Raw genomic sequence first — 26,058 nt, 5'->3', positions numbered from 1 at the left:
GCGCTGGTCAGTCCCAGAAGGGTGAATTCTTTCACCTCTGTGTTATTCTTGATGGATGTGATTTGAGAATCACGAGATGCTCTGTAGCAACAAGAAGTAAGGGAACAGTAAGGAACAAAGAAGTGTTGCCCAGAAATTGAAATGTACAAGCATTACTTTATTAAAGAATAATTGTTTCTCCAACATCCCCCGCTTCTAATGCATGGACATTACAACACGATTCAGTAATGACTTATCTGTACAGCAGCAGCCTTTTGGAAAGGGCCCTTATGGATCACCTTGCCAACTTCTTGGTTTATTTGTGTGTAAGCTGAGTTGTAGGAAAGGCTGATGAGTTGTCCACGTTTACATGTCTGGAATGAATCCATCTCCTAAATCAGATTTTTTGAGTCTAACAGCTTACAGTTCTCTAGTGCCCATGTGCCAGGTGCTTTACATGTATATATTCACTTAATTCTCTCATCAAACCTATTAGTTCGATTGGTTGTTTTCCCTATTTATATATTGATTGGTCACTTGACAACAGAGATTGAGCAATTTATTCAGGGAAACACAGGTATTAATGGACAAACCAAGCTGTAGACCAGTCACAGTGGTCTCCAAACTAAATGCTCTTGGTGAATTTGAACTGATTTTAATTTTATTTAATTGACACTTCACTGTCTCTCTTGTACTGAATTTAGTGCATAGAGTAACATAGTGAAGTAATTCACAAATAAATGCATAGGAGATATAGTGGGAAATGAATCATTAGAAGCATGTACCAGCAGAGCCAGTTCTGAGAGAATGTATAGCATTGGGTGTAAAAGCTTTGCCTCTAAGAAGAAATGTGTGTGTAATCACATATCAGCCCTGCCATTTACTACCTGGAGACATTGGCATGAATACAGCACAATGTGGGTGATAAACCCAATCCTGGTTAGGGCCAGCTATAGCATTACCAGCATAAAACAATGGTCTCTACATAGTCTAGGAATGTCCAGTGACAGACGCAGGTAGGTGGGTTTTGAAGTCTGGTAGCCTTACTCCTCAATTTGCCTTTTCCTATGCTGTCCACTCAGATATTTGTTTCCCTCTGTATGTCTCACTCTGTCCCCATGACTGTGTCAGTCATTTTGTGTGAAAGTCCAGGGACCTTCAAGTCCTGCTTTCTGTGCCATCTTTTTTGAGCTTCGTATTTTGGCCTGTGTTGAAGTATTTCCTTTCTTAGACTCATTCTTAAAATCATTCCTATTCGCATTTAGCTGGGTCAGAGACTGAGGTATGAGGGGTGAAAATTCATGGTTTGGGAGGTGAAACTAATCTTCAGATTATTCATGAGAACACACAAATCTCTACATTTTTAGTGAAGCCTTGTGAAAGATACCCATCCTTCAGTAACCATTACTCTTTACCATCTTCCTCCTGGTCCCTAAACATGTTAATTCACCTGACTTCACCTTTGGTTATTTATTTTTCAATACCTCACTCACATAATAATATATTATTATCATATCACACATATATCAATTGCTGTGTTCTGTGATGACTAATAGGTCTCTTGAGGCTAGTAACAGCCTAAAATTGTATGTGTATAGATTAAAGATGGTGGCATGAGAGGAGAGACAGAGGCTTCCTCCTAAATCTGGATACAATTAGAAAATATGGTTGGTGCAACTAATCCTGAGAGAGCAACAGGAAAGAGGACATGTCAGATTGCACACACCTGGAGAAAAGAGCAGACCTCACTGAATGGGGTAATGTACCAGAGCTGTGGCTCCACGGGACCCGAGCCCTTCCCCCACCCCAGCTCACCGGAGGGAGGAAGACAAATGGAGCAGGGAGGAAGTGGAAGGCTTGGATTGCTGAACACCTAGCTCCAGAGATCTGTGCTGGGAGCACAAACCTACATTTCATGGTGCTTTCATGAGACTCGCATGACTACTGGGTTGGAAAGTTAATACAGGCAGAGTTCCTGGGGAGACTGGGATTCCAGCCTCTTGTGGAAAGCAGGGATCTATATCCAGCTGCTCTGGGATAACAACTTATACCCGTGTGCCCGGCCCACTGGCTCAGGCAGTGGAGACAGGCACAGCAGCCGGAAGGTGGGGAACAGCTCTTTCCTACCCCCAGGCACCAGTACCGCTCCCCTGCAACCCGTGACATTGCTTCAGGGGCTGAGCAGCTCCAGTATAGAGCTTCTGGACACTAGAGGGTGCCATATATAAACATGAAACGCCAAAGGAACCTTGTACAGAGTAAAAATATTAATACAACTCCTGAGAAAGATTTAAATGATATGGACCTTGTGACTCTTCCTGAAAGGGAGTTCAAAATAAAAATCATCAACATTCTAATGGAGGTACGGAAAGACAACCAAGAACTCAGGAATGAATTCAGGTCGGAGATCCAATCGTTGAAGAGCATGATGGAGGGTATTAAAAACAGGTTGGATATGGTGGAGGAGACAATAAATGAAATAGAAACTAGAGAAGAGGATTACAAAGAAGCTAAGGCACAGAGAGGAAAAAGGATCTCTAAGAATGAAAGAATATTGAGAGAACAGTGTGACCAATCCAAGTGGAACAATATTCGCATTATGGGGATACCAGAAGAAGAAGAAGAAGAGAGAGAAAGGGATAGAAAGTGTCTTTGAGGAGGTAGTTGCTGAAAACTTCCCCAATCTGGGAAGGAGATAGTCTCTCAGGCCATGGAGATCCACAGATCCCCCTACACAAGGGACCCAAGGAAGACAACAGCAAGACACATAGTAATTAAAATGGGAAAGATCAAGGGTAAGGGCAGACTGTTAAAAGCAGCCAGAGACAGAAATAAGATCACATACAAAGGAAAGCCCATCAGGCTAACATCAGACTTCTAAGCAGAATCCTTACAGGCCAGAGGGAGTGGCATGATGTATTTAATGCCATGAAGCAGAAGGGCCTGGAACCAAGATCACTTTATCTGGCAACATTATCATTTAAATTTGAAGGAGGGATTAAACAATTTCCAGATAAGCAAAAGCTGAGAGAGTTTACCTCCCACAAACCATCTCTACAGTCTATTTTGGAGGGACTGCTATAGATGGAAGTGTTCCTAAGGTTGAATAGCTGTCACCAGAGGTAATAAAACCACAGTAAAGAAAGTAGAACAGCTAATTATGAAGCAAATGCAAAATTAAATTAAATATCCCCAAAGTCAAACAAGGGATAGACAAAAAGTACAGAATTTGATACCTAAATATAAAGAATGAAGGAGGAAGAAAAAGGAGAAGAAATAGAAAAGAACCTTTAGATTGTGTTTGTAACAGCATACTAAGTGAGTTAAGTTAGACTCTTAGATAGTAAGGAAAGTAACCTGAACCTTTGGTGACCATGAATCTGAAGCCTGAAATGGCAATAAGTACATACCTATTGATAATCACCCTAAATGCAAATGGACTGAATGCACCAATCAAAAGACATAGAGTCACTGAATGGATAAAACAACAAGATCCATCTATATGCTGCTTACAAGAGACTCACCTCAAACCCAAAGACATGCACAAACTAAAAGTGAAGGGATGGAAAATGATATTTCATGCAAACAATAGGGAGAAAAAAGCAGGTGTTGCAGTACTAGTATCAGACAAAATAGACTTCAAAACAAAGAAAGTAACAAGAGATAAAGAAGGACATTGCATAATGATAAAGGGCTCAGTCCAACAAGAAGATATAACTATTATAAATATATATGCACCCAACACAGGAGCACCAGCATATGTGAAACAAATACGAACAGAACTAAAGGAGGAAATAGAATGCAGTGCATTCATTTTAGGAGACTTCAACACACCATTCACTCCAAAGGACAGATCCACCAGACAGAAAATAAGTAAGGACACAGAGGCACTGAACAACACACTAGAACAGATGGACCTAGTAGACATCTACAGAACTCTACACCCAAAAGCAACAGGATACACATTCTTCTCAAGTGCACATGGAACATTCTCCAGAATAGACCACATGCTAGGCCACAAAAAGAGGCTCACTAAATTCCAAAAGATTGAAATTCTACCAACTTTTCAGACCACAAAGGTATAAAACTAGAAATAAATTGTACAAAGAAGGCAAAAAGGCTCACAAACACATGGAGGCTTAACAACATGCTCCTAAATAGTCAATGGATCAATGACCAAACTAAAATGGAGATCCAGCAATATATGGAAATAAATGACAACAGCAACACACAGCCCCAACTTCTGTGGGATGCAGTGAAAGCAGTCTTAAGAGGAAAGTATATAGCAATTCAGGCATATTTAAAGAAGGAAGAACAAACCCAAATGAATAGTCTAACATCACAGTTATCAAAATTGGAAAAAGAAGAACGAATGAGGTCTAAAGTCAGTAGAAGGAGGGACATAATAAAGATCAGAGAAGAAATAAATGAAATTGAGAAGAATAAAACAATAGAAAAAAATCAATGAAACCAAGAGCTGGTTCTTTGAGAAAAAAAAATAGATAAGCCTCTAGCCAGACTTATTAAGAGAAAAGAGAATCAACAAACATTAAAAGAATCAGAAACGAGAAATGAAACATCACGATGGACCCAAAAGAAATACAAAGAGTTATTAGAGACTACTATGAAAACCTATATGCTAAGAAGCTGGAAAACCTAGAAGTAATGGACAACTTCCTGGAAAAATACAACCTTCCAAGACTGACCAAGGAAGAAACACAAAATCTAAACAAACTAATTACCAGCAAAGAAATTGAAGTGGTAATAAAAAAACTACCCAACAACAAAACCCCCGGGCAAGATGGATTTACCTCGGAATTTTATCAGACATACAGAGAAGATATGATACCTATTCTCCTTAAAGTTTTCAAAAAAATAGAAGAGGAGAGAATACTCCCAAACTCATTCTATGAAGCCAACATCACCCTAATACCAAAACCAGGCAAAGACCCACCAAAAAAGAAAACTACAGACCAATATCCCTGATGAATGTAGATGCAAAAATACTCAACAAAATATTAGCAAACTGGATTCAAAAATACATCAAAAGGATCATACACCATGACCAAGTGGGATTCATCCCAGGGATGCAAGGATGGTAGAACATCCAAAAATCCATCAACATCGTCCACCACATCAACAAAAAGAAGGACAAAAACCACATGATCATCTCCATAGATGCTGAAAAAGCATTAGACAAAATTCAACATCCATTCATGATAAAACTCTCAACAAAATGGGTATAGAGGGAAGGTACCTCAAAATAATAAAGTCCATATATCATAAACCCACAGCCAACATGATACCGAACAGTGAAAAGCTGAAAGCTTTTCCTCTGAGATCAGGAACAAGACAGGGATGCCCACTCTCCCCACTGTTATTCAACATAGTACTGGAGGTCCTAGCCATGGCAATTAAACAAAACAAATTAATACAAGGAATCAAGATTGGTAAAGAAGAAGTTAAACTGTCACTATTTGCAGATGACATGATATTGTACATAAAAAACCCGAAAGACTCCACTCCAAAACTACTAGAGCTAATATCGGAATTCAGCAAAGTTGCAGGATACAAAATTAACACACAGAAATCTGTGGCTTTCCTATACACTAACAATGAACTAATAGAAAGAGAAATCAGGAAAACAATTCCATTCACAATTGCATCAAAAAAAATAAAATCCTTAGAAATAAACCTTACCAAGGAAGTGAAAGACCTATACCCTGAAAACTATAAGATACTCTTAAGAGAAGTTAAAGAGGACACTAACAAATGGAAACTCATCCCATGCTCCTGGCTAGGAAGAATTAACATCTTCAAAATGGCCATCCTGCCCAAAGCAATATACAGATTCAATGCAATCCCTATCAAATTACTAACAACATTCTTCAACGAACTAGAACAAATAGTTCAAAAATTCATATGGAAACACCAAAGACCCCGAATAGTCAAAGCAATCCTGAGAAGGAAGAATGAAGTGGGGGGGATCTTGCTCCCCAACTTCAAGCTCTACTACAAAGCCACAGTAATCAAGAGAGTTTGGTACTGGCACAAGAACAGAGCCACACACTAGTGGAACAGAATAGAGACCCCAGATATTAATCCAAACATATATGGTCAATTAATATATGATAAAGGCGCCATGGACATGCAATGGGGGAAATAACAGTCTCTTCAACAGATGGTGCTGGCAAAACTGGACAGCTACATGTAAGAGAATGAAACTGGATCACTGTCTAACCCCATACACAAAGGTTAATTCGAAATGGATCAAAGACCTGAATGTAAGTCATGAAACCATAAAACTCTTAGAAAAAAACATAGGCAAAAATCTCTTGGACATAAACATGAGCGACTTCTTCATGAACATATCTCCCCGGGCAAGGGAAACAAAAGCACAAGTAAACAAATGGGACTATAACAATCTGAAAAGCTTCTGTACAGCAAAGGACACCATCAATAGAACAAAAAGTTACCCTACAGTATGGGAAAATATTTTCATAAATGATAGATCCGATAAAGGGTTGACATCCAAAATATATAAAGAGCTCATGCACCTCAACAAACAAAAAGCAAATAATCCAATTAAAAAATGGGCAGAGGAGCTGAATAGACAGTTCTCCAAAGAGGAAATTCAGATGGTCAACAGACACATGAAAAGATGCTCCACATTGCTTGTCATCAGAGAAATGCAAATTAAAACCACAATGAGATATCACCTCACACCAGTAAGGAGCACCATCATCCAAAAGACAAACAACAAATGTTGGCGAGGTTGCAGAGAATGGGGAACCCTCCTACACTGCTGGTGGGAATGCAAGTTAGTTCAACCATTGTGGAAAGCAGTATGGAAGTTCCTCAAAAAGCTCAAAATAGAAATACCATTTGACCCAGGAATTCCACTTCTAGGAATTTACCCTAAGAATGCAGCAGCCCAGTTTGAAAAAGACAGATGTACCCTTATGTTCATCGCAGCACTATTTACAATAGCCAAGAAATTGAAGCAACATAAGTGTCCATCAATAGATGAATGGATAAAGAAGATGTGGCACATATACCCAATGGAATATTATTCAGCCATAAGAAGAAAACAAATCCTACCATTTGCAACAACATGGATGGAGCTAGAGCGTATTATGCTCAGTGAAATAAGCCAGGTGGAGAAAGACAAGTACCAAATGATTTCACTCATATGTGGAGTATAAGAACAAAGAAAAACTGAAGGAACAAAACAGCAGCAGAATCACAGAATGCAAGAATGGACTAACGGTTACCAAAGGGAAAGGGACTGGTGAGGACGGGTGGGAAGGAAGGGATAAGGGAAGGGAAAAAGAAAGGGGGTCTTACGATTAGCATGTATAATGTGAGTGGTCATAGGGAGGGCTGTGCAACACAGGGAAGACAAGTAGTGAGTTACAGCATCTTACTATGCTGATGGACAGTGACTGTAATGGGGTTTGTGGGGGGTAGGACTTCGTGAAGGGTGGAGCCTAGTAACCATAATGTTCTTCATGTAATTGTAGATTAATGATAAAATGAATTAAAAAAATTATATGTGTAGTATGTCTCATAGATGTAGAGGTAAATGTATAGATAATGGATGATAGATGATAGAAATAGCAGAGGAAAAATGAATATAGACTATGTATGCGCATACACTCACATACATGTATATACATATAATTTAATTTACAATTAAGAAAATGGGGATTCAAGAGGTTGCATGCCTTCTTAAAATTCTAACCGAGTAGATGTTTAAGATAAAAACCTGGGTCTAATTGATCCCAGAGCCTGTGCCTGTATTCACTGCAATCTCAGATTTTCTGGATTAGAAAGTAATGAAAGGCTCAGATGGTGGGAAAATACTGGTGACAGTGGAGTAAAGGTCTTGGTATCTTCATGATGATCCTTCTGGAGTATAAAGAGTTGTTGTTTCACCCTGTTTGGTTAGTTATCCCTTCCATGACAAGTCATATACAACAAACAAGAGGAATTTTACCACTTACTCAACCAGAGTATCATCTATCATATTTTAGCTACATGGAATTTGCAGCATTAGAATTTGATAAGTATTACTCCACTCTCTGCTGATTAAAATAGTTTGCATTTGAAGCCTCTACTTATACCCCATCCTTTGGAAAAAGTGTTCAAGCAACCAGAGACAAGCTCAAAAATTCATAGAAGATGTAGCTTCCCTGCTGTTTTTGCATCAAGTACATTTTTCACTGAAATTCATGTATATTGAATACAGAAGCTTACCTTGCTCCTGAAAGGAAGGGAAAGACAATCCTGAATTGTGAATCAGAAATTAGCAATTCAGGCGAGAAAAAGGTATAAACAACACAGGAGAATCTTTCTCTCATGTACTGGTCAAAAGCCTCCAAGGTCCCTAAGCAATGAACTTTGATGGAAAAGTGGAGATGGAAAAAAAAGAGACAGAAAAAGATCACTGTTTACCTCCTACTGATCTGTTTCCTCATTTGTGATGAAGAGAGAATGCAATTAAATTTCCCACATACTCTGCAGAATTGTATCCATGAACAACCATTGAGGGTGAATATATAAAACACTTTAGTATGGGTTTAATTTTTTCAGCATGCATCAATTGAACTTTTATCTTGGGATAGTTTCCCTGTCTATGGTTGCAGATTTCACTGCAAATACTCAGTTTGGGGAAGAGCTGGCATATAATACAAATATAGCAATCATTTTTATGAACAATGACAAAAATGGGCTTTGCTCAGAGTCTGGTCCTTTTAAAATAATATCATGGAGAATTTGATGGGATTTCAGAGTTTAATGAACAAGAACTACGATAAAATAGTGCAGGCAAGGATCTCTCAGAACAGGACCCTGTGAGGCCTATTTTTTCTCCTATTCTCACTTACACAGGCAAGAAACAAATAAACTGATGAAGGGACATAATTTAATACATTGAGTAGCATATTCATATATTTGTTGTCTTGCTGTATTATCCTTAACAAGCAAAGAGAAGAGGATAGAATGACCTTGCTGCAGATAAACAACACCAAAGAGAAAGAGAGAAGTGTAATGAAAAATGCTTTATTCCTTCTTCCAAATTCCCCAATCTGATATATTGCATCTCTTCTCTCTTGTGGAAACACTTTCACTACTTATTTCACTGTACTTGATTATTGTATATCTGACAATGTCTTGATTCCTCATTGCTCTCAAATAGTAGTTTAACTGGGTATAGGAATTAGGAATGACATTTATTTTCCCTCAGTCTTTTGAAAATATGTGTCTGCTGCCTGCTGACTTTTATTCTTTTTTACAGATGAGAACTCTGATGCAAGCCTGATTATTATTATTTTCTTTCTTTCTCTGTGATTGTAAATAATTTTTTCTTGTCCCTACTTTTCCACTTGCACAACAAGATGATCCAATTAAAAATTATTGTTTCTCAAAAATATGTGTGATTCTTCAACATGGATGTAACTATATTCAGGTACCATATTTTGAAACTATTTTTTATTTGAAAATTAATTTTGTCCTATTCTTCCCTCATGGATTTTACAACAATATGTTGGAGTTTCTCAATTATTCTGCCTTTTTCTTAAATTGTTTTCTTCTTCTTTTTCTTTCTTCTCCAAATGGTATTTTGAACAGTTTTATGTTGTAATTTCTATATACTGTCTGAATTCAATTTTGTCTCATTTAATACTTCTCCAACTCATTAAGTGACTGATAAAATTCTTTTATACTATATATTATTTTTACTGTTATAATTTTATTTATATTTATTATGTTTCCTATTTTATTTTTATATGACATATATTTCATATATACCTTTCAGAGCAATTTTACGTTCACAGCAAAGTGAAGAGGAAGGTACTGAAATTCCCTATATACTCCCTGCCCCTGCGCATGTATAGCCCATGTCATTACCAACACCCCCTACCAAAGTGGTACATTTACAAGTGATGCACGTACTCTGATATGTCATATTCAGCCAAAGTAAATTTGGTATTATCAGAGTTCCAAATTTTGGCCATTCTTACATGTGTATGGTATTACCTCATTGACTTTTTAAAGTTGGGGTGTAAGTGAAATATATCACATAAGTTTCAGAAAAAAGTGAATATTTGTGTTATACTGTATTGTCCTGCAAGTACCAGTATGAGAATATTAGCATAGTAAAGCCATAACAGATACTGAGATATTGAAGCCTTTTATTCTGTTGAGCTACTAAATTAGAAAAGGGTACACATTGACGTGGATAGGTTTAGGATAGTATAGAGTTCCTTGTGGCTTAAAATTAAAATCACAGAGATTATGTATTATACAATCATAATAAATGTACATTATCTTTATTATTGATAGGTATTTTATGTTTACATTCTATATAGATTTTAGAAATTACTTAGAAATTAATTTCATATGTATAAAGTAATTTTCAAATATAATCTGATACTAACCTTAAAAATAATCACATATTTAATGTCTTTTTATGATTTACTAAATAGTATTTATGGATATGTTACTTGCCACTTAATAAGACATCATTTCTAAATAAAAATGATGAGATTCTTTCAGATAACCCACCTGATTATGGGATCCAGGAAATCATTGTTAGACTGTAAGCACTGAATAAGTGTGTGGATAAAAACTTTTCAGCAAATCAGAAATTGAAATGCATTTTATGTCTATTCAGAAGGTTTATATTATGAATGATAAACTCTCATTGTGAATAGTTTAAAGATTCAACAAATGATAGAGTTAGACTCAAATCTTAATTATTCTATTTGAATCATTTATTTAACCAGATATCTATTGAGAATCTACTCTGAAACATACTCATTTAGGTACTGAGGATCTGTTGTAAACAAAACAGAAAAAGCTACTTCTTTCATGGGATTTAAAATTCCAGATGGAGGAGAGAGGTAAGACGTGAACAAATATGGCATGTGGCATTTCATAAGGACTATGAAGAATAACACAAGAACAGTTTTACATGGTGAATAAAAATTACTATTTTATAAAGGTGGTCAGGAAAGAGACCTACAATAAAGTCACATTTAAGCAATGACCTTCATAGAACTTGGGAACATTCTACACATGAAAGAGCAAGTATAAATGTCCTGAGGCAGGAAAATGTTTGGAGTTGTCACATGGTAAAGAAACAGGAAGAAAGTCACTGTGAATGAAGTAGTGTAAAAGAATAGTGAATTAACAAAAAATTATTTAAATTGACAAAAACAAACATGCAAAAAGCATTAACAATTTCAATGCATTTCCAGAAGCAAAATGTACAATATTGGTCTTCAGTGAATGATATAATAGTATGAAAGTTGGTAGTAATATCTAAAGAAATTGAAAAATACTTTTATCCTTCCTTCATCTTTCTTACCCTCTGGACATTTTATCCTTTTAAAAATTGTAATGTGAGCATGTTAGTTCTATAAAATTACTAGGTGAAGATAGTTACATTAATTCATTTAAGATGCTATAATGTATCTTTCAATAAAATGTGAAAACACATGCTTTCATTGTGATTTTCATTGATAACTTTCCTTGCCAAACTAAGACTCTTAAAACAACATTCAGCTAAAGAAGTAAATATAAATTAAACATAAATTTCTATTCTAATTCAAGGACTAAATATTTAATTATTATTATTAAAAACTAACATTCCATTTAATTCAGGCAAATTTTCCACTTCTATGTGTATGTATCTTCATGTTTCACATGTGTGAACCTCTGGTCATGGTCTTGTTTGTGCCATTTTATCTGTATTTGCCATGATAAGGAAGAAACAATGCATGTACAATAAGTGAATAAACAAGTATGCTCAATAAAGTGTTTGACAAACAGCCCTCAAGGCATCTCCGCCATTCTTTTCCGATTTATTACATTTTGAGATGTGATATTTCCTTCTTTCAGGACAAGAATAGGTAAGGATGTCACTTAAGGAACTTAATTTTATGGTGGCCTTCATGAAACTAAGTTACTGTTTATTGTGCAACATTAAAATCCCAATCCTAAAGACAATTTGGCCTCCAAAACCACCTTCCTGAATGCACTCTTGACCTCCTTGTTCCGGAGGCTGTAGACCACAGGGTTCAGCATGGGGATGATCATAGCATAGAACACGGATGCCATCTTGTCTGTGTCCATGGAATGGCTGGAGCTGGGTTGTAAGTACATGAAGATGACTGTTCCATAGAAGATGGAGACGGCAATGAAGTGAGAGGCACAGGTGGATAAAGCCTTTTGGTATCCTGCAGACGAGTGCATCTTTAGGATCGTGGTAAATATGAATATGTAGGATATCAAGATAACCAGGAGAGCAAAGAAGATGTTGAAGCTGACTAAATAAAAAAGAACCAGCTCACTCACATGTCTATCTGAGCAAGAGAGAACCATGACTGCTGGAATATCACAGAAAAAGTGATGGACCACATTGGACACACAGAAGGAGAGGCTGAAGATGTCCCCAATGTGGATGGAGGTGTTCAGGAAACCACAGACATAAGAGCCTGTAGCCAGACGTGCACACACACCTGTGGTCATGGCGGTGGTGTAATGGAGGGGTTTGCACACTGCTGCATAGCGGTCATAGGCCATGGAGGCCAAGAGGTAATTTTCCACAGTGCCGAAAGCTCCAAAAAAGAACATCTGGGCTGCACATGCACTGTAGGAGATGACCTTGTCCCCTGTAAGGAGCCCAGCCATGACCTTGGGAGTGACAGCTGAAGAGTAACAGAAGTCCACCAGAGACAGGTTACTGAGGAAGAAGTACATGGGGGTGTGGAGACGAGGGTCCAGCAGAGTCAACACAATGATCCCCAAATTCCCAATCAGAGTGATGAGGTAGATGAGCGTGAACATTATAAAGAGGGGGACCTGCAGTTCTGGGTCATCGGTGATTCCCAGCAGGATGAACTGTGTCACTTCTGTCCTGTTCTTCATCAGTGCTGAGAATCTCAAAATGCTCTGTGGCTATGAGAAGAGAGGGGCAGGGTGATGACAAACAAATCTAAATTCAGAAGTGTACATGCATATGTATTACTTCATTATGGTGATATTTTGTATTTCAAGGTTCTCCAGAGTTAAAAAATATGAGTTTAACAGTGATACTTGGTGCATTAATTATATATAGGTTTACATGCTCTTGAATCCAAGGATCTTTATGGAGCAACTCCCCAGGTTTTAAATTTTATAAATTTGTAAACTGAGATTTAGAAAATAAAATAATTTCATCAAGATGGCCCACCCGGAATGAATATATCTGCCAGTTCACTTTACCTAATCCTAGTAAGAGCATGTACCTGAATAGGGCTCCTCTGCCAAGAACTGCTTTAGACATTTTAGATGTATATTCTTTATATTCCCTCAAGAATATTATGAGTTTGATTTTTATTACATTCATTTAAATTCTGATGCAAGAAATGGCTACTTTTTAATATTTAAAAGAATATTAATTGGAACTCTGTGCTTTGGAACAACACTGGGTGGTTCCTACGTCCAACTCTCTTACTGTACTTGAATCCTATTGATTTTAACTCAGTTTGCAATTACTCACTATTTCCATCACTCCAAATTTAGTGATTACAGTTTCACAGCGCAGTACCTGGGAGACACATTCATAGTAGTGGGTGGGATAACCGGAGCAGCAGGGGCATGTATATAACCAGCAAAGGCAATTCTGAGGAGAAGGCAAAGCATTAGGGACAGAGCTCAGGCTGTGGGATGAGGGTCACATGAGCCCTCATATGCTGCCTTGGAATCTTACGCCCTCAACATATTTCTACCTTATGTCCTGCCCTAACACCATGAACCTCATTTCTCCATCAACAAAATAAATACAGTAATGAGTCCTACTGCATACTATAATTATGAGAATGAAACAAGGTTGTGCATAAAAACCAATGAAATGTTGGTGTTTAGCACAGTCTGATGAGGGCTAGCTATAATACATTCTCAGGCTGAGATGACTGTCTTTATGTTGACTTGGGAAAAATGGGTGGCAACCTGGAGGGCTTCAGGTGTGTGTGAGTTTTGAAGTCCAGAAGTCTTCCTCTTCACGTTACTCTACCGCTAAGGCCATGGAGATTTTCTGGGCTGACCCGTATTTCTCAATCTCACCAACCTGCTTTTGCATCATTCATATAATAGGCTGTTCCAGCAAATCCATGTGAGCCATTCTTTTGCTTATTTTCTTCCTTGAGATCCATATTTTAATGTAGATGAACATCCCTTTTCCAAAACTCATATTTCTCTCATTTCTGCCATCTGAAAAGTCTATTTTCTTAAGCATTCACCATCAAGTGCTATATATGCAAGTAATAAATAAGCATGAAATTATAGGGAAAAAATTTTAATGCCATTTGGATCTGGTTAATTCATATTGGAAGCTTTTGTAGTTTAAAGATAATTGTAGTCTTCTGCTCTTTTCTGTTGTTTACTTGTTTTTGTCTGTTTATTAATTTTTTACCTCTAATAGAGGTAAGACCAACATTTAGAGGTATAAATATTAAGTTATACCTCTAAATAGAGGATAGACCAACATTTAGTGAACAAGATAAAATTACCACTTGATCAGTCAGAGGATCATCTGCATTATTTTTTGTTCATATCTTTGGGAAAGCAGGATGATATTTTCTAAGTATCAGTCAAGTCTTACTGATGGAAATTTTAACATTTGTATCCCAGTTTCATGCTAACATTTTAGGAAAACATTCAAAATATCTACTTCTGTTCTTAAATAACTCAAAGTATAACTGCCCCCACTAATTTTGCATGAATTACTTCTCACACACACACAAAATTCTTATGGAATATAGGTCCTTACCTGTCTGCTGGGAGAGGAGAAAGAGTCAGTTCTAAAGGTTCTGAAGTCAGAATGTGAGCTGCAGAATGACGCGTAAATACCTCTAGAGAAGCTGTCGCTCAGGTCGTGGCCATAACGCTCTGAGGTGTCTAAGGCAGGCCAAATGGAGGGAAGGAAATCAACATTCTGCAATTCCTGCACCTACTCTGCATTTTTCCTTTCTGCTACCTCAGAAGGAGTCAGTTACCTTCTTTTATTTGTAAAATAAAATAAAATAAAAGTATCTCACGAAATTCACAGAACTGTGTCTGTAAATAACAAGTAAGGGAAGGTCTTTGAAATATCTCTATCAGAGATGATCATTTTAAAGTCAATCAATGGAATTTGTACTTTGGGGTGTTTTCCCTGACTATGGTTGTGGGTGCACAGCAAATCCTGGGGAAGGCCTCTGTGTGCTAACAAGTATTAATACTCAATGAATGAACGATCACCAGCCTGGTTCAGCATGCAGACTGCTCCCTCTGCAATGATGTCATGTTGAGTAGTTTTGGGATTTCAAAGGCTAATGGGGACATGGAGGGAATTATAGAGACACATAACTCTCTGGTAATTTCCCCTGTGAGAGCATCTAGAGCTCTGCATCCCACTTACCCAAGAAAGAGGTAAATAAACTACCTTTGGGGAACATGCTATTTAATTTCATTGTACACACTTGTTTTTGTCTTAGTTGTTATTTCTCATTTTTGTCAAAGTATGAGTTGACAATAAGTAATGGAATAGAGACCTCTGAGACTAGAGAAACAAAGATTACACTTTAAAAAAATATTACAAAACTCACTAAAGAAGGTATGGTATCCAAACAACCACACCAAAAAATTGGTAACGGACAAGAATTAAACTTTCATAGTTTCCACACTGTAATATTAAACTGTCCAGTTTTTACAAAAAGTAAGAGACTTGCAAAGAAACAAAATATACGAAACAGAAATAAAAAAAGAACAGAAATTGGTGTTATATTTCCACAAGGTAAATATCAGTAAAGGGACAGAAATTTTAAGTGCAGTCAGATACGAACTGTGAAGCTGAAAAGCACAAGAGAAATGAAAATTTCACTAGAAGGTATTAAGAGTGCCTTAAGCAGGGAGAGGAAAGAATCGGTAAATTTGAAGGTTAAATCAGTTGAAGTAATTCACACTGTTGTGGGTTGCTATTGTATAATATTGAACTCCCTGAGCATCAAAATTGAAGTATGAAAATTGTGCACTGTATTAGCATATTAAATATACATTATGTTTACTACTGAGGGATATTGTCAGTTTGTATTCTATATGGAGATTAGATAAATTTCAATTAAATGTATAATCAGTAAACATGAACCAATTTTCCAAAATAACTCTTACAGTTAACTTTTTATAATCACATTTTAATGCCTTAAGGATTTATTTATATTTATGATTTTTATTATTTTTAGCATTCATTTTGTATGTATTATTTACCACTTGATAGATAACATTTTTATGTGAAGATTATTAGGTGATTTGGATTATTCAATGATGAGGTGATTTCCAAAAAATTGTTGTGCCTCAATGTGGGCCATATAAGCACTGAGAGAAAGTGTAGATAAATATAACTCAGAAAAACAGAAAACTGGCTATGCTTCCTGAAATGCTAGAAGGTCTATTTATTTATTTTGGGGATATCCTAAAATGCAAAGATTTAACATATTGTGCATAGGTACTCAAAGCTTAAATCATTTGCTCATTTAAAGAACATTTGCAGAGAATCTACTTTGAAATCAGATACTCATTTTGCTACTGAGGATCATATGAAGAGAACTGATAAACTCATTGCTCTCACTGTGTTTACATAATATTTGGGTGAGATAGGTAATAAACAAGGGAGCAAATAATTATGCAGTAGGGAGTGTTGATAAAGACTGTGAAGAGTAATGCAGAGTGAGCATAGAGTATATAAGGGGAAAAAAGGTTACTATAAAATCGTCCAGGAAAGTAACCTATGATAGGGTAACATTTAAGGAGAGACTTGAATGGAGGGAAAGAATATTCCACTCAGGGAACAGCAAGTACAAAGGGCCTGAGGTAAGAACAAACTTGGAGTTGTCCAGAAATGAAAGGAAATCAGAGTCGATGAATAGGGGAGTGAAAAAACAAGTAAATGAAATAAAGTATGAATAAATGAGCAGCATTAAGCTTTTTAGTGTATTTTCAAACAGAAAAATGTATATTATGGATATTCTCAGTGCATTTTTTAAACAATGCAAAAAGTTGGTAGTCAATTGAAAAATGCTCTTATTTTCCTCTGTTTCTCTTGTATTCTTGTTATTTTATCACTTTGAAAATTTTAATGTGAACATGTTAGCCCTACAAAATGACAGTCAAGATATATATATATATATATTACTTCATTTAACATGCAAAATTGATGTATTTCTCAATAAAATATGCAGATGAAGCACATACTTTCCTTTTGAACTAACTGTTCTAAATTATTTTATTTAAAACTATGCATACTTCAAATACCTCAAATTTCCCATTGTCATGAGTATGTACCTACATGCCGACATGGAGAACATGCATGAGCTTCTGTCCATGGGATTGTTTGTGCCCACGATTAACATGTATATTGCATTGGCATGTGGTAGAAAAAATTCATGTGAAACAACTGAACAAATGAAATGCATTAGAAAGTTTTTTACAAGCAGGATCCAAAACTTCTTTTGATTCCACATAGCTATCCTTTCCTAGATATTACACTTCTGGCCATATTTCTTTTTTAATAGATAAGATGTTTTTAGAGAGATAAGATTATAATTTCCAGAATTAAATGCAGTCTGATGTTTAAAATAGGACTCATTGCATGGGAATGTTCTGGGAGAAATGAAAGAAGATTATTGCACAATCTTCTACATTCAAATCCCCATTCTGGAGACAATTTTGCTCTTCAACCACCTTCTTGAATGCACTCTTGACCTCTTTGTTCTTGAGACTATAGAACACAAGGTTCATCATGGGAATGAGGCATAGTATAGAACACAAATAGGATTTTGTCTGTGTCCATGGAATGACTAGAACTGGGCCATAAAGTCATGAAAATTAGTGTGCTTTAGAAGGTAGAGACAGCAAGGCGGGAAGCCCAGGTGGACATGGGTGGTAGTATAATGTAGGGTTCGTGCACTGCTGTGTACTGATCATAAGCTATTGATGCCAAGAGGAAATTTTCCACAGAGTCCACACTACAAGAAAGACACCTAGCGGCACATGCATTACAGGAAATGACCGTGTCTCATGTAAGGACCCCAGACACTATCTTTAGAATGACTGTTGAGGGTTAACAAAAGGTGACCAGGTATAGGCCTCTGAAGAAAATGTACATGGGAGTTTGGAAGTAAGAGTCCAACAAGATTAACATGATCACCCCAGGTTCCCAATCAGAGTGAGGATGAACTTTATAAATAAAGGAACCTACAGTACTGGGACACTGGTTAGTCCTAGAAGGGTGAATTCATTCACCTTTGTATTATTTTTTTGTGTATCTGATTTGAGAATCACAAGATCTTCTCCAGGAAAAGAAGGCAAAGGAACAGAGTGATTAATAAGGCACAATTTAGTGCATAACTTATCAACACAATGTAGACCTTTTTAAAACTTTTGTGGTAAAGAACAGATCACTAACACCCAAGAAAGGAAATACTTACGTATACATTTGGCAAAATTTATCCAAGAAGAATAGAAAAAACTACTAAAATCTGATGTACAAAATATAAAACTAAATAAATGGGGAGATATTCAATGTTCATGGATAGGATGGTGATATTGTCAAGATGTCAGTTTTTCCCAATTTCATATATGGATCCAATGCTATCCAAATCAAAATCTCAGCAAGTTATTTTATGGATATTGACAAACTGATTCTAACCTTTATATGGAGAGGTAAAAGATACAAAATACCTAACACTCCACAAGTACAAGTATATCCATTATAGCACATTCAAACACAATCTTACAAATATTAACATGTTAAAGCCTCATATTTCACAGATATAACAAATTAGGTGTTGGTGATATTTCTGTGTGTAGGTTTTGGGTAATATTGAGTTCTCTGAAGATCAAAATAGAAAACATAAATATTGTGCAATATATTAGCATATTGAATGCTCATTACCTTTATGACTGAGAGATAAAGTCATGTTTACATTCATATGGACATTTAGAATCATTTCAGTCAGTTGTCTAATTAGGATGCAGGAATTAATTATCCAAATATAATCATGTATTAAACCTTTAAATAATCTCACTTTTAATGTCTTTTATAACTTACTTAATAGTACTTATCCATTTTGTCAATTGCTACTTAATGTGACATGATTTGGAAGTAAAACTGCAAAATGCCTTAGATGATCCAAAACATCATTTTGTCCAAAAGTGAGGAGTGCAAGCACTGACCACATTAGACATTCGAAAAGAAAGACAGAAGGTGCCCCAATGTCAGTAACAGCAGTCAGAAAGTATGACATAGGAGCCGAGGGCCAGATGAGAAAACACACTTGTCGTCCTGGTGGTGGGGTAATGGAGGGGCTTACACACTGCTGCATAGCGGTCATAGGCCATTGAGACCAAGAGGTAACTTTCCACAGTGGCAAAGATTATGAAAAAGAACATCTGAGCAGCACATGCCCTGTAGGGGAGGACCTTGTCTCCTGTAAGACGCCCAGCCATGACTGTAGGAGAGACAGCTGAGGAGGAACCAAAGTCCCCCAGAGACAGGTTGCTGAGGATCAAGTACATGGGGGTGTGGAGCTGAGAGTCCCGCAGGATCAACAGGATCATCCCCAGGTTCCCAGCCAGAGTGACGAGGTGGAGGAGGGGGACATTGTGAAGAGTGGAATCTGCAGTTCTGGGCGCTGGTCAGTCCTAGAAGGGTGAATTCTTTCGCCTCTGTGTTATTCTTGATGGATGTGATTTGAGAATCACAAGATGCTCTGTAGCAACCAGAAGTAAGGGAACAGTAAGGAACAAAGAAGTGTTGCCCAGAAATTGAAATGTACAAGCATTATTTTATTAAAGAATAATTGTTTCTCCAACATCCTCCACTTCTATTGCATGGATGTTACAACACAATTCAGTAATGACTTATCTGTACGGCAGCAGACTTTTGGAAAGGGTCCTTATGGATCACCTTGCCAACTTTTGGTTTTGTTTGTGTGTAAACTCAGTTGTAGGAAAGGCTAATGAGTTGTCTGGAATGAATCAGATTTTTTGTATCTAATAGCTTACATTTCTATAGTGCCTGTAGGCCAGATGCTTTATATTTATATACTCATTTAATCCTCTCATCAACCCTATTAGATTGATTAGTTATTTTCCCCATTTATATATTGGTCACATGAAAACAGACATTGAGCAACTTATTCAGGGAAACACAGGTATTAATGCACAAAACCAAGCTGTAGACCAATCACAGTGGTCCCCAACCTTAATGCTCTTCATGAAATTGAATTGATTTTAATTTTATTTAATTTACACTTCATTGTCTCTCTTGTACTGAATTCAGTGCATGGAGTAGCATAGTGAAATAATTTACAAATAAACGCAAAGAAGATGCAGTGGCAAGAATTAAAGGCATGCTACAGCAGAGCCAGTTCTGAGAGAAATTATAGCATAGGGTGTAAAAGCTTTGCCTCTAAGAAGAAATGTGTGTGCAATAATGTATCAGCCCTGCCATTTGCTACCTGGGAGACAATGGTCCTAATTATCTTTCTGAGTCTCTTTTTACCCATCAGCAAAATGAAGACGGTGCTAAGACCTACTTCAAGGGATTATTGTGAGTTAAAAGAAATAATGCATGAATACAGCACAATGTGGGTGATAAAGCCAATCCTGTAATCCTGCTAAGGGCCAGCTATAGTGCTACCAGCATAGAACAATGGTCTCTACATTGTTTAGGAAAGTTCGGTGACAGACGCAGGTAGGTGGGTTTTGAAGTGTGGTAGCCTTACTCCTCAATTTGCCTTTTCCTATGCTGCCCACTCAGATATTTGTTTCCCTCTGTATGTCTCACTCTGTCCCCATGACTGTCACTCATTTTGTGTGAAAACCCAGGGACCTTCAAGTCCTGTTTTCCTTACCATCTTTTTTGAGCTCCGTATTTTAGCTGTGTTAAAGTATTCCCCCTCTATTTTAGACTCTATCTTATCATCTTTCCTGTAAGCATTTAGCTGGATCACAGATACTGAGGTATTGGGAGTGAAAATTCATTGTTTAGGAGCTGATAGTAACCTGCAGATTTTTCATGAGAAAACACAAATTTGGTATTTTTAGTGAAGCTTGGTGAAAGATGTCCATTCTTTGGTAGCCACTACTCTTTACCATCTCCCTCTTGGTCCCTAAAGATGTTATTTTACTTGTTTTCACCGTATTTATTCCTCAATACCTCACCCATATAAGACAATATATTATTATGATATCACACATGCATAAATTGCTATGTTTTATGATGAGTAATAGGTCTATTGAGGTTAGTCACAGCTAAGTAATGAAAGGCTCAGATTGTGGGAAATGATAGTGACAATGGAGTAAAGATCTTGGTATCTTCATGACGATCCTTCTGGAGTTGTCTCACCCTGTTTGGTCAGCTATCCCTTCCATGACAAGTCACATACAGCAAACAAGAGGAATTTACTGCTTGCTCAACCAGAGTATCATCTATCATATTTTAGCTACATGGAATTTGCAGCATTAGAATTTGATAAGTATTACTCTACTCTCTGCTGATTAAAATGGTGTGCTTTTGAATCCTATACCTATTTCCCATGCTTTGGAAAAAGTGTTCAAACAACCAGAGACAAACTCAAAAACTCAGAGAAATGTAGCTTCCTCCTGTTTTTGCATCAAGTACATTTTTCACTGAAATTCATGTATATTGAATACAGAAGCTTACCTTGCTCCTGAAAAGAAGGGAAAGACAATCCTGAATTGTGAATCAGAAATCAGCAATTCAGGTGAGAAGAAGGTATAAACAACACAGGAGAATCTTTCTCTCATGTACTGGTCAAAAGCCTCCAAGGTGCCTAAATGATGGACTTTAATGGAGAAGTGGAGATGGAAAAAAAAGAGATGGAAAAAGATCACTAACATGGGCCTAGGAATCCTAGGTTTATGTACTGCATCTACCATGGATTTTTCTGTGTATTCAGGAACTGTTTACCTTGTATTTACCTTGCACTGATCTGTTTCCTCATTTGTGATGAAGAGAGAATGCAATTACATTTTCTACATACTCTGCAGAATTGTATCCGTGAATTGCAAATGAGGGTGGGTATATAAAAGACTTTAGTCAGGGTTTGATTATTTTGGTATGTATCAATTTAATGTTATCTTAGGATATTATCAATTTCTATGGTTGCAGACTCACTGCAGTGCTCGGTTTGGGGAGGAGCTGGCATATACTACAAATTTAGCATTCATTTCTATAAACAATGACTAAATGAGCTCTGCTCAGAGTCTGGTCCTTTTAGTATAATGTCATGGAGAATTGTGATGGGATTTCAGGGTTTAATGAACAAGAACAAGGAGAAAATAGTTGAGGCATGGAACTCTTAGAACAGAGGCCCTGTGAGGCAGATCCTTTCTTCTCCTCTGACTTAAACAGGGGGAAACAATTAAATTGATATAGGGACATAATTTAATATATTGTATAGCACATACATATATTTGCAGTCTTGCTGTGTTTTCTTTCTGTCCCTTAATTTTAAAATTAAGGTGACTTTGAGATACATTGACAGTGGTTTTGTTTCATTAATTTATGTTTATTGTGATTTTTGATGTCAGAAATATATTTTAAAAATTAATTTTGTTTTCTTTCTGCCCCATTTATTATTTTTTCTATGTGTTTCATTATATAATTATATGCTGGGCCTCTAAAAACATTAAGCAATTGATACATAAAATTTATGTTTTCCCTACCTGAGTTTACAAAGAATAGATGAATAAGACACACATGTCAGAGAGATGGAGATTAAATTCTGCCTTAGTTCTGATAAGTCAATTAAAAAGTTTGGTTTACATCTCTAGGCCGTTGGCTTATTCCCTCCTCCAAAATACCCTCCTTGAGCCAAGGCTGATGGTACTCTTCGCACATCCCCTTGGTACTCATTAGTCCTGTGCAGACCAATGCTTATTATGAAAGAAAGAACAAAAAAAGAATCTGCAGCTTTTAGATTGAAGGCTTATTTTACTGCAAGGATATGCTTAGCCCTTGTGTGGGCCATTTAACTTATTTGGTGGCAGCCATCTTTAAATATCAGAAAAAGTAGACCAAAAACCATCCCAGATTCCTCATTTCTCAGGTGGCACAACTCTGTCATGTTTCATACATTGTTTCTGGTATGACTGAGCCTTTGTTGTCCACATACATAATCTACTTATAATGAATACATGTATTGGCTTCCTTCCCTTCCTTGTCCCACCTTCTCAGCACCCTACTTTCAAGTTGATATTAACAACTCCAACTCAGATCCCTGACTCTGGAGGTCTGCTTCTAGAGAACCTCATCTAATATGTACCCTGAGACTGTAGGCGTCTCCTTTCCATAGACAGAGTAGATCCTGTTCTATTATCCTTACCAAGCAAAGAGAGGAGGACAGAATGACCTTGCCGCAGATAAGCAACACCAAACAGAAAGAGGAAAGTAGAACAAATCAAGTTCTAGTTCTTCTTCCAAATTCCCCAGTCTGATATATTGCATCTCTTCTGTCTTGGGGAAACACTTTCACTCTACCTATTTTCACTCTACTTGATTTTTGTATATGATAATGTCTTGCTTCATCATCACTGTCAAATGCTAGTTTATCTGGATATAGAAATCTAGAATGATATTTTTTCTCCCTCGGCCTTTTGAAGATATGTTTCTACTGCCTACTGACTTTTATCCTTTTTTTATTGGATGAGAACTCTGATGCAAGCCTGATTATTATTATTTTGTTTCTTTCTCTGCCATTGTAAAAATTTGTTCTTGTCCCTACTTTTCCAATTACACAAGATGATCCAATTAAAAATTATTGTTTCTCAGAAATAAGTGTGATTCTTCAAACATGAGTGTAACTATCCTCAGGTAGCATATTTTGGAACCATTTCTTATTTGAAAATTAATTTTGTCTTATTCTTCTTTTATGGATTTTACACAACAATATGTTGGAGTTTCTCAATCATTCTGCCTCTTTCTTAAATTGTCTTCTTGTTTTTTGTCTTTGTTCTCTAAGTTGTATTTTGAACAGTTTTATGATGTAACTTCTATATGGTAAGTCTGAATTCAATTTTGTCTCATCTTTCTTCAACCCATTAAATGATTGATAACATTCTTTTATAGTATATATTATTTTTCTATGCTGTAACTTTATGTATATTTACTATATTTTCTATTTTATTTTTGTATGGAACATATTTTATATATACCTCTTCAGAGCAATTTTAAGTCCACAGCAAAGTGAACAGGAAGGTACTGAAATTTCCTATATACTCCCTGCCCCTACACAGGTATATAGCCTATGTCATTACCAACACCCCCTGTCAAAGTGGTACATTTACAATTGATGCACATACTCTGATATGTCATATTCAGCCAAAGTAAATTTGGTGTTACCAGAGTACCAGATTTTGGCCATTCTTTTACATGTATGCTCACTGATTTTTTTTAAGTTGAGGTTCAGCTGAAATATTTCAATAGATAAGTATCAGAAAAAAAGTGAATATTTGTCTTATACTACAGTGTTCTCCAAGTACCAGTCTGAGAATATTAGCATAGTCAAGCACAATCTTAGCAGATACTGAGATATTGAAGCCTCCTATTGTGTTGAGGTACTAAATTATAAAAGGGCACACATTTATGTGGGTAGGTTTTGGATTGTATAGAGTTCCTTGTGGCTTAAAATTAAAAGCACAAAGATTATGCATTTTACTATCATAGTAAATGTACATTATCTTTGTTATTGATAGATATTGTCATGTTTACATTCTATATAGATATGTAGAATCATTTCAGTTAATTTTATTTCATGTGTATAAAGTAATTTACAAACATAATCTGATATTAAACCTTAAATATAGTCTCAAATTTAATGTCTTCTTTTGATTTCCTTAATATTAGTTATAGATGTGTTCCTTGTCACTTAACGAGACATCATTTCTAAGTAATAATGATGAGATTCTTTCAGAGAACTCACTTGATTATGGGATCCAGGAAATCACTGTCAGACTGTGAGCACTGAGTAAGCATGTGGATAAAAACTTTTCAGCAAATCAGAAATTGAAGTGCATTTTATGTCTATTTAGAAGGTTTATATTATAGATCATACACTATAATCATCAATGGCTTAAGTATTTAACAAATGATACAGTTGTACTCAAATCTTAATTATTTTATTTGAATCATTCATTTAATCAGATACCTATTGAGAATCTACTCTGAAGCATACTCATGCAGGTACTGAGGATCTGTTGCAAACAAAACAGAAAAAGCCACTGCTTTTATGGGTTTTAAAATTCTAGTTGGGGGAGAGAGATAATAAGTGAACAAATATATATACAGTATGTGACTGATCATAATGACTATGAAGAATAACACAGAGTGAAAGAGCTACATGTATATGGTGAGTGCAGAATTACTATTTTATAAAGGTGGTCAGGAAGGAAATCTAAAATAGAGTAACATTTGAGCAATGACTTAATGTAGTTAGGGAATATTCTGCAAGGGAAGAGCAAGTACAAATGTCCTGAGGCAGAAACATCAGATTGTAAAGAAATAGGAAGACACTCAGTGGGGTGAAGAATAGGGAATTAACAAAAAATATTTCAAATATACAAAAATAAGTGTGCTACCAGAACTAACCATTCCAGAAGCAAAATGTACAATATTGGTCTTCAGTGAGTGATTTAATAGTGTGAAAGTTCATAGTAATATCTAAAGAAATTGAAAAACACTTTTATTCTTCCTCAATTTTTCTTATCCTCTGGCCATTTTATCCTTTTAAAAATTGTAATGTGAGCATGTTAGTTCTATAAAATTACTAGGTGAAGATAGTTATATTAATTCATTTAAGACACTATAATGTATCTTTCAATAAAATGTGAAAACACATGCTTTCACTATAATTTTCATTTATAACTTTCTTTGCCAAACTAGGACTCTTAGAAGAGCATTCAGCTAAAGAAGTAAAAAGAAATGAAACCTGTATTTCTATTTAAATTCATGAATTAAATATTTAAATTTTA

General features: G+C 36.2%; 1 protein-coding gene across 1 annotated transcript; it reads right to left on the bottom strand.

The window, feature by feature from the left end:
* Positions 1 to 11,967: 11,967 nt before the first annotated feature.
* LOC118909683 (olfactory receptor 5B3-like) lies at positions 11,968 to 12,912 on the bottom strand. Its single transcript, XM_036880404.2, has one exon. It carries the CDS (start codon positions 12,910 to 12,912, stop codon positions 11,968 to 11,970), a length of 945 nt encoding a protein of 314 aa, XP_036736299.2.
* Between the last annotated feature and the right edge of the window lie 13,146 nt (positions 12,913 to 26,058).

Source organism: Manis pentadactyla, chromosome 9, assembly GCF_030020395.1.
Source record: "Manis pentadactyla isolate mManPen7 chromosome 9, mManPen7.hap1, whole genome shotgun sequence".
In the NCBI taxonomy this organism is placed as follows: Eukaryota; Metazoa; Chordata; class Mammalia; order Pholidota; family Manidae; genus Manis; species Manis pentadactyla.
Note: the sequence above shows the minus strand (reverse complement) of the source record. Positions and strands in the feature narration are given on the sequence as shown.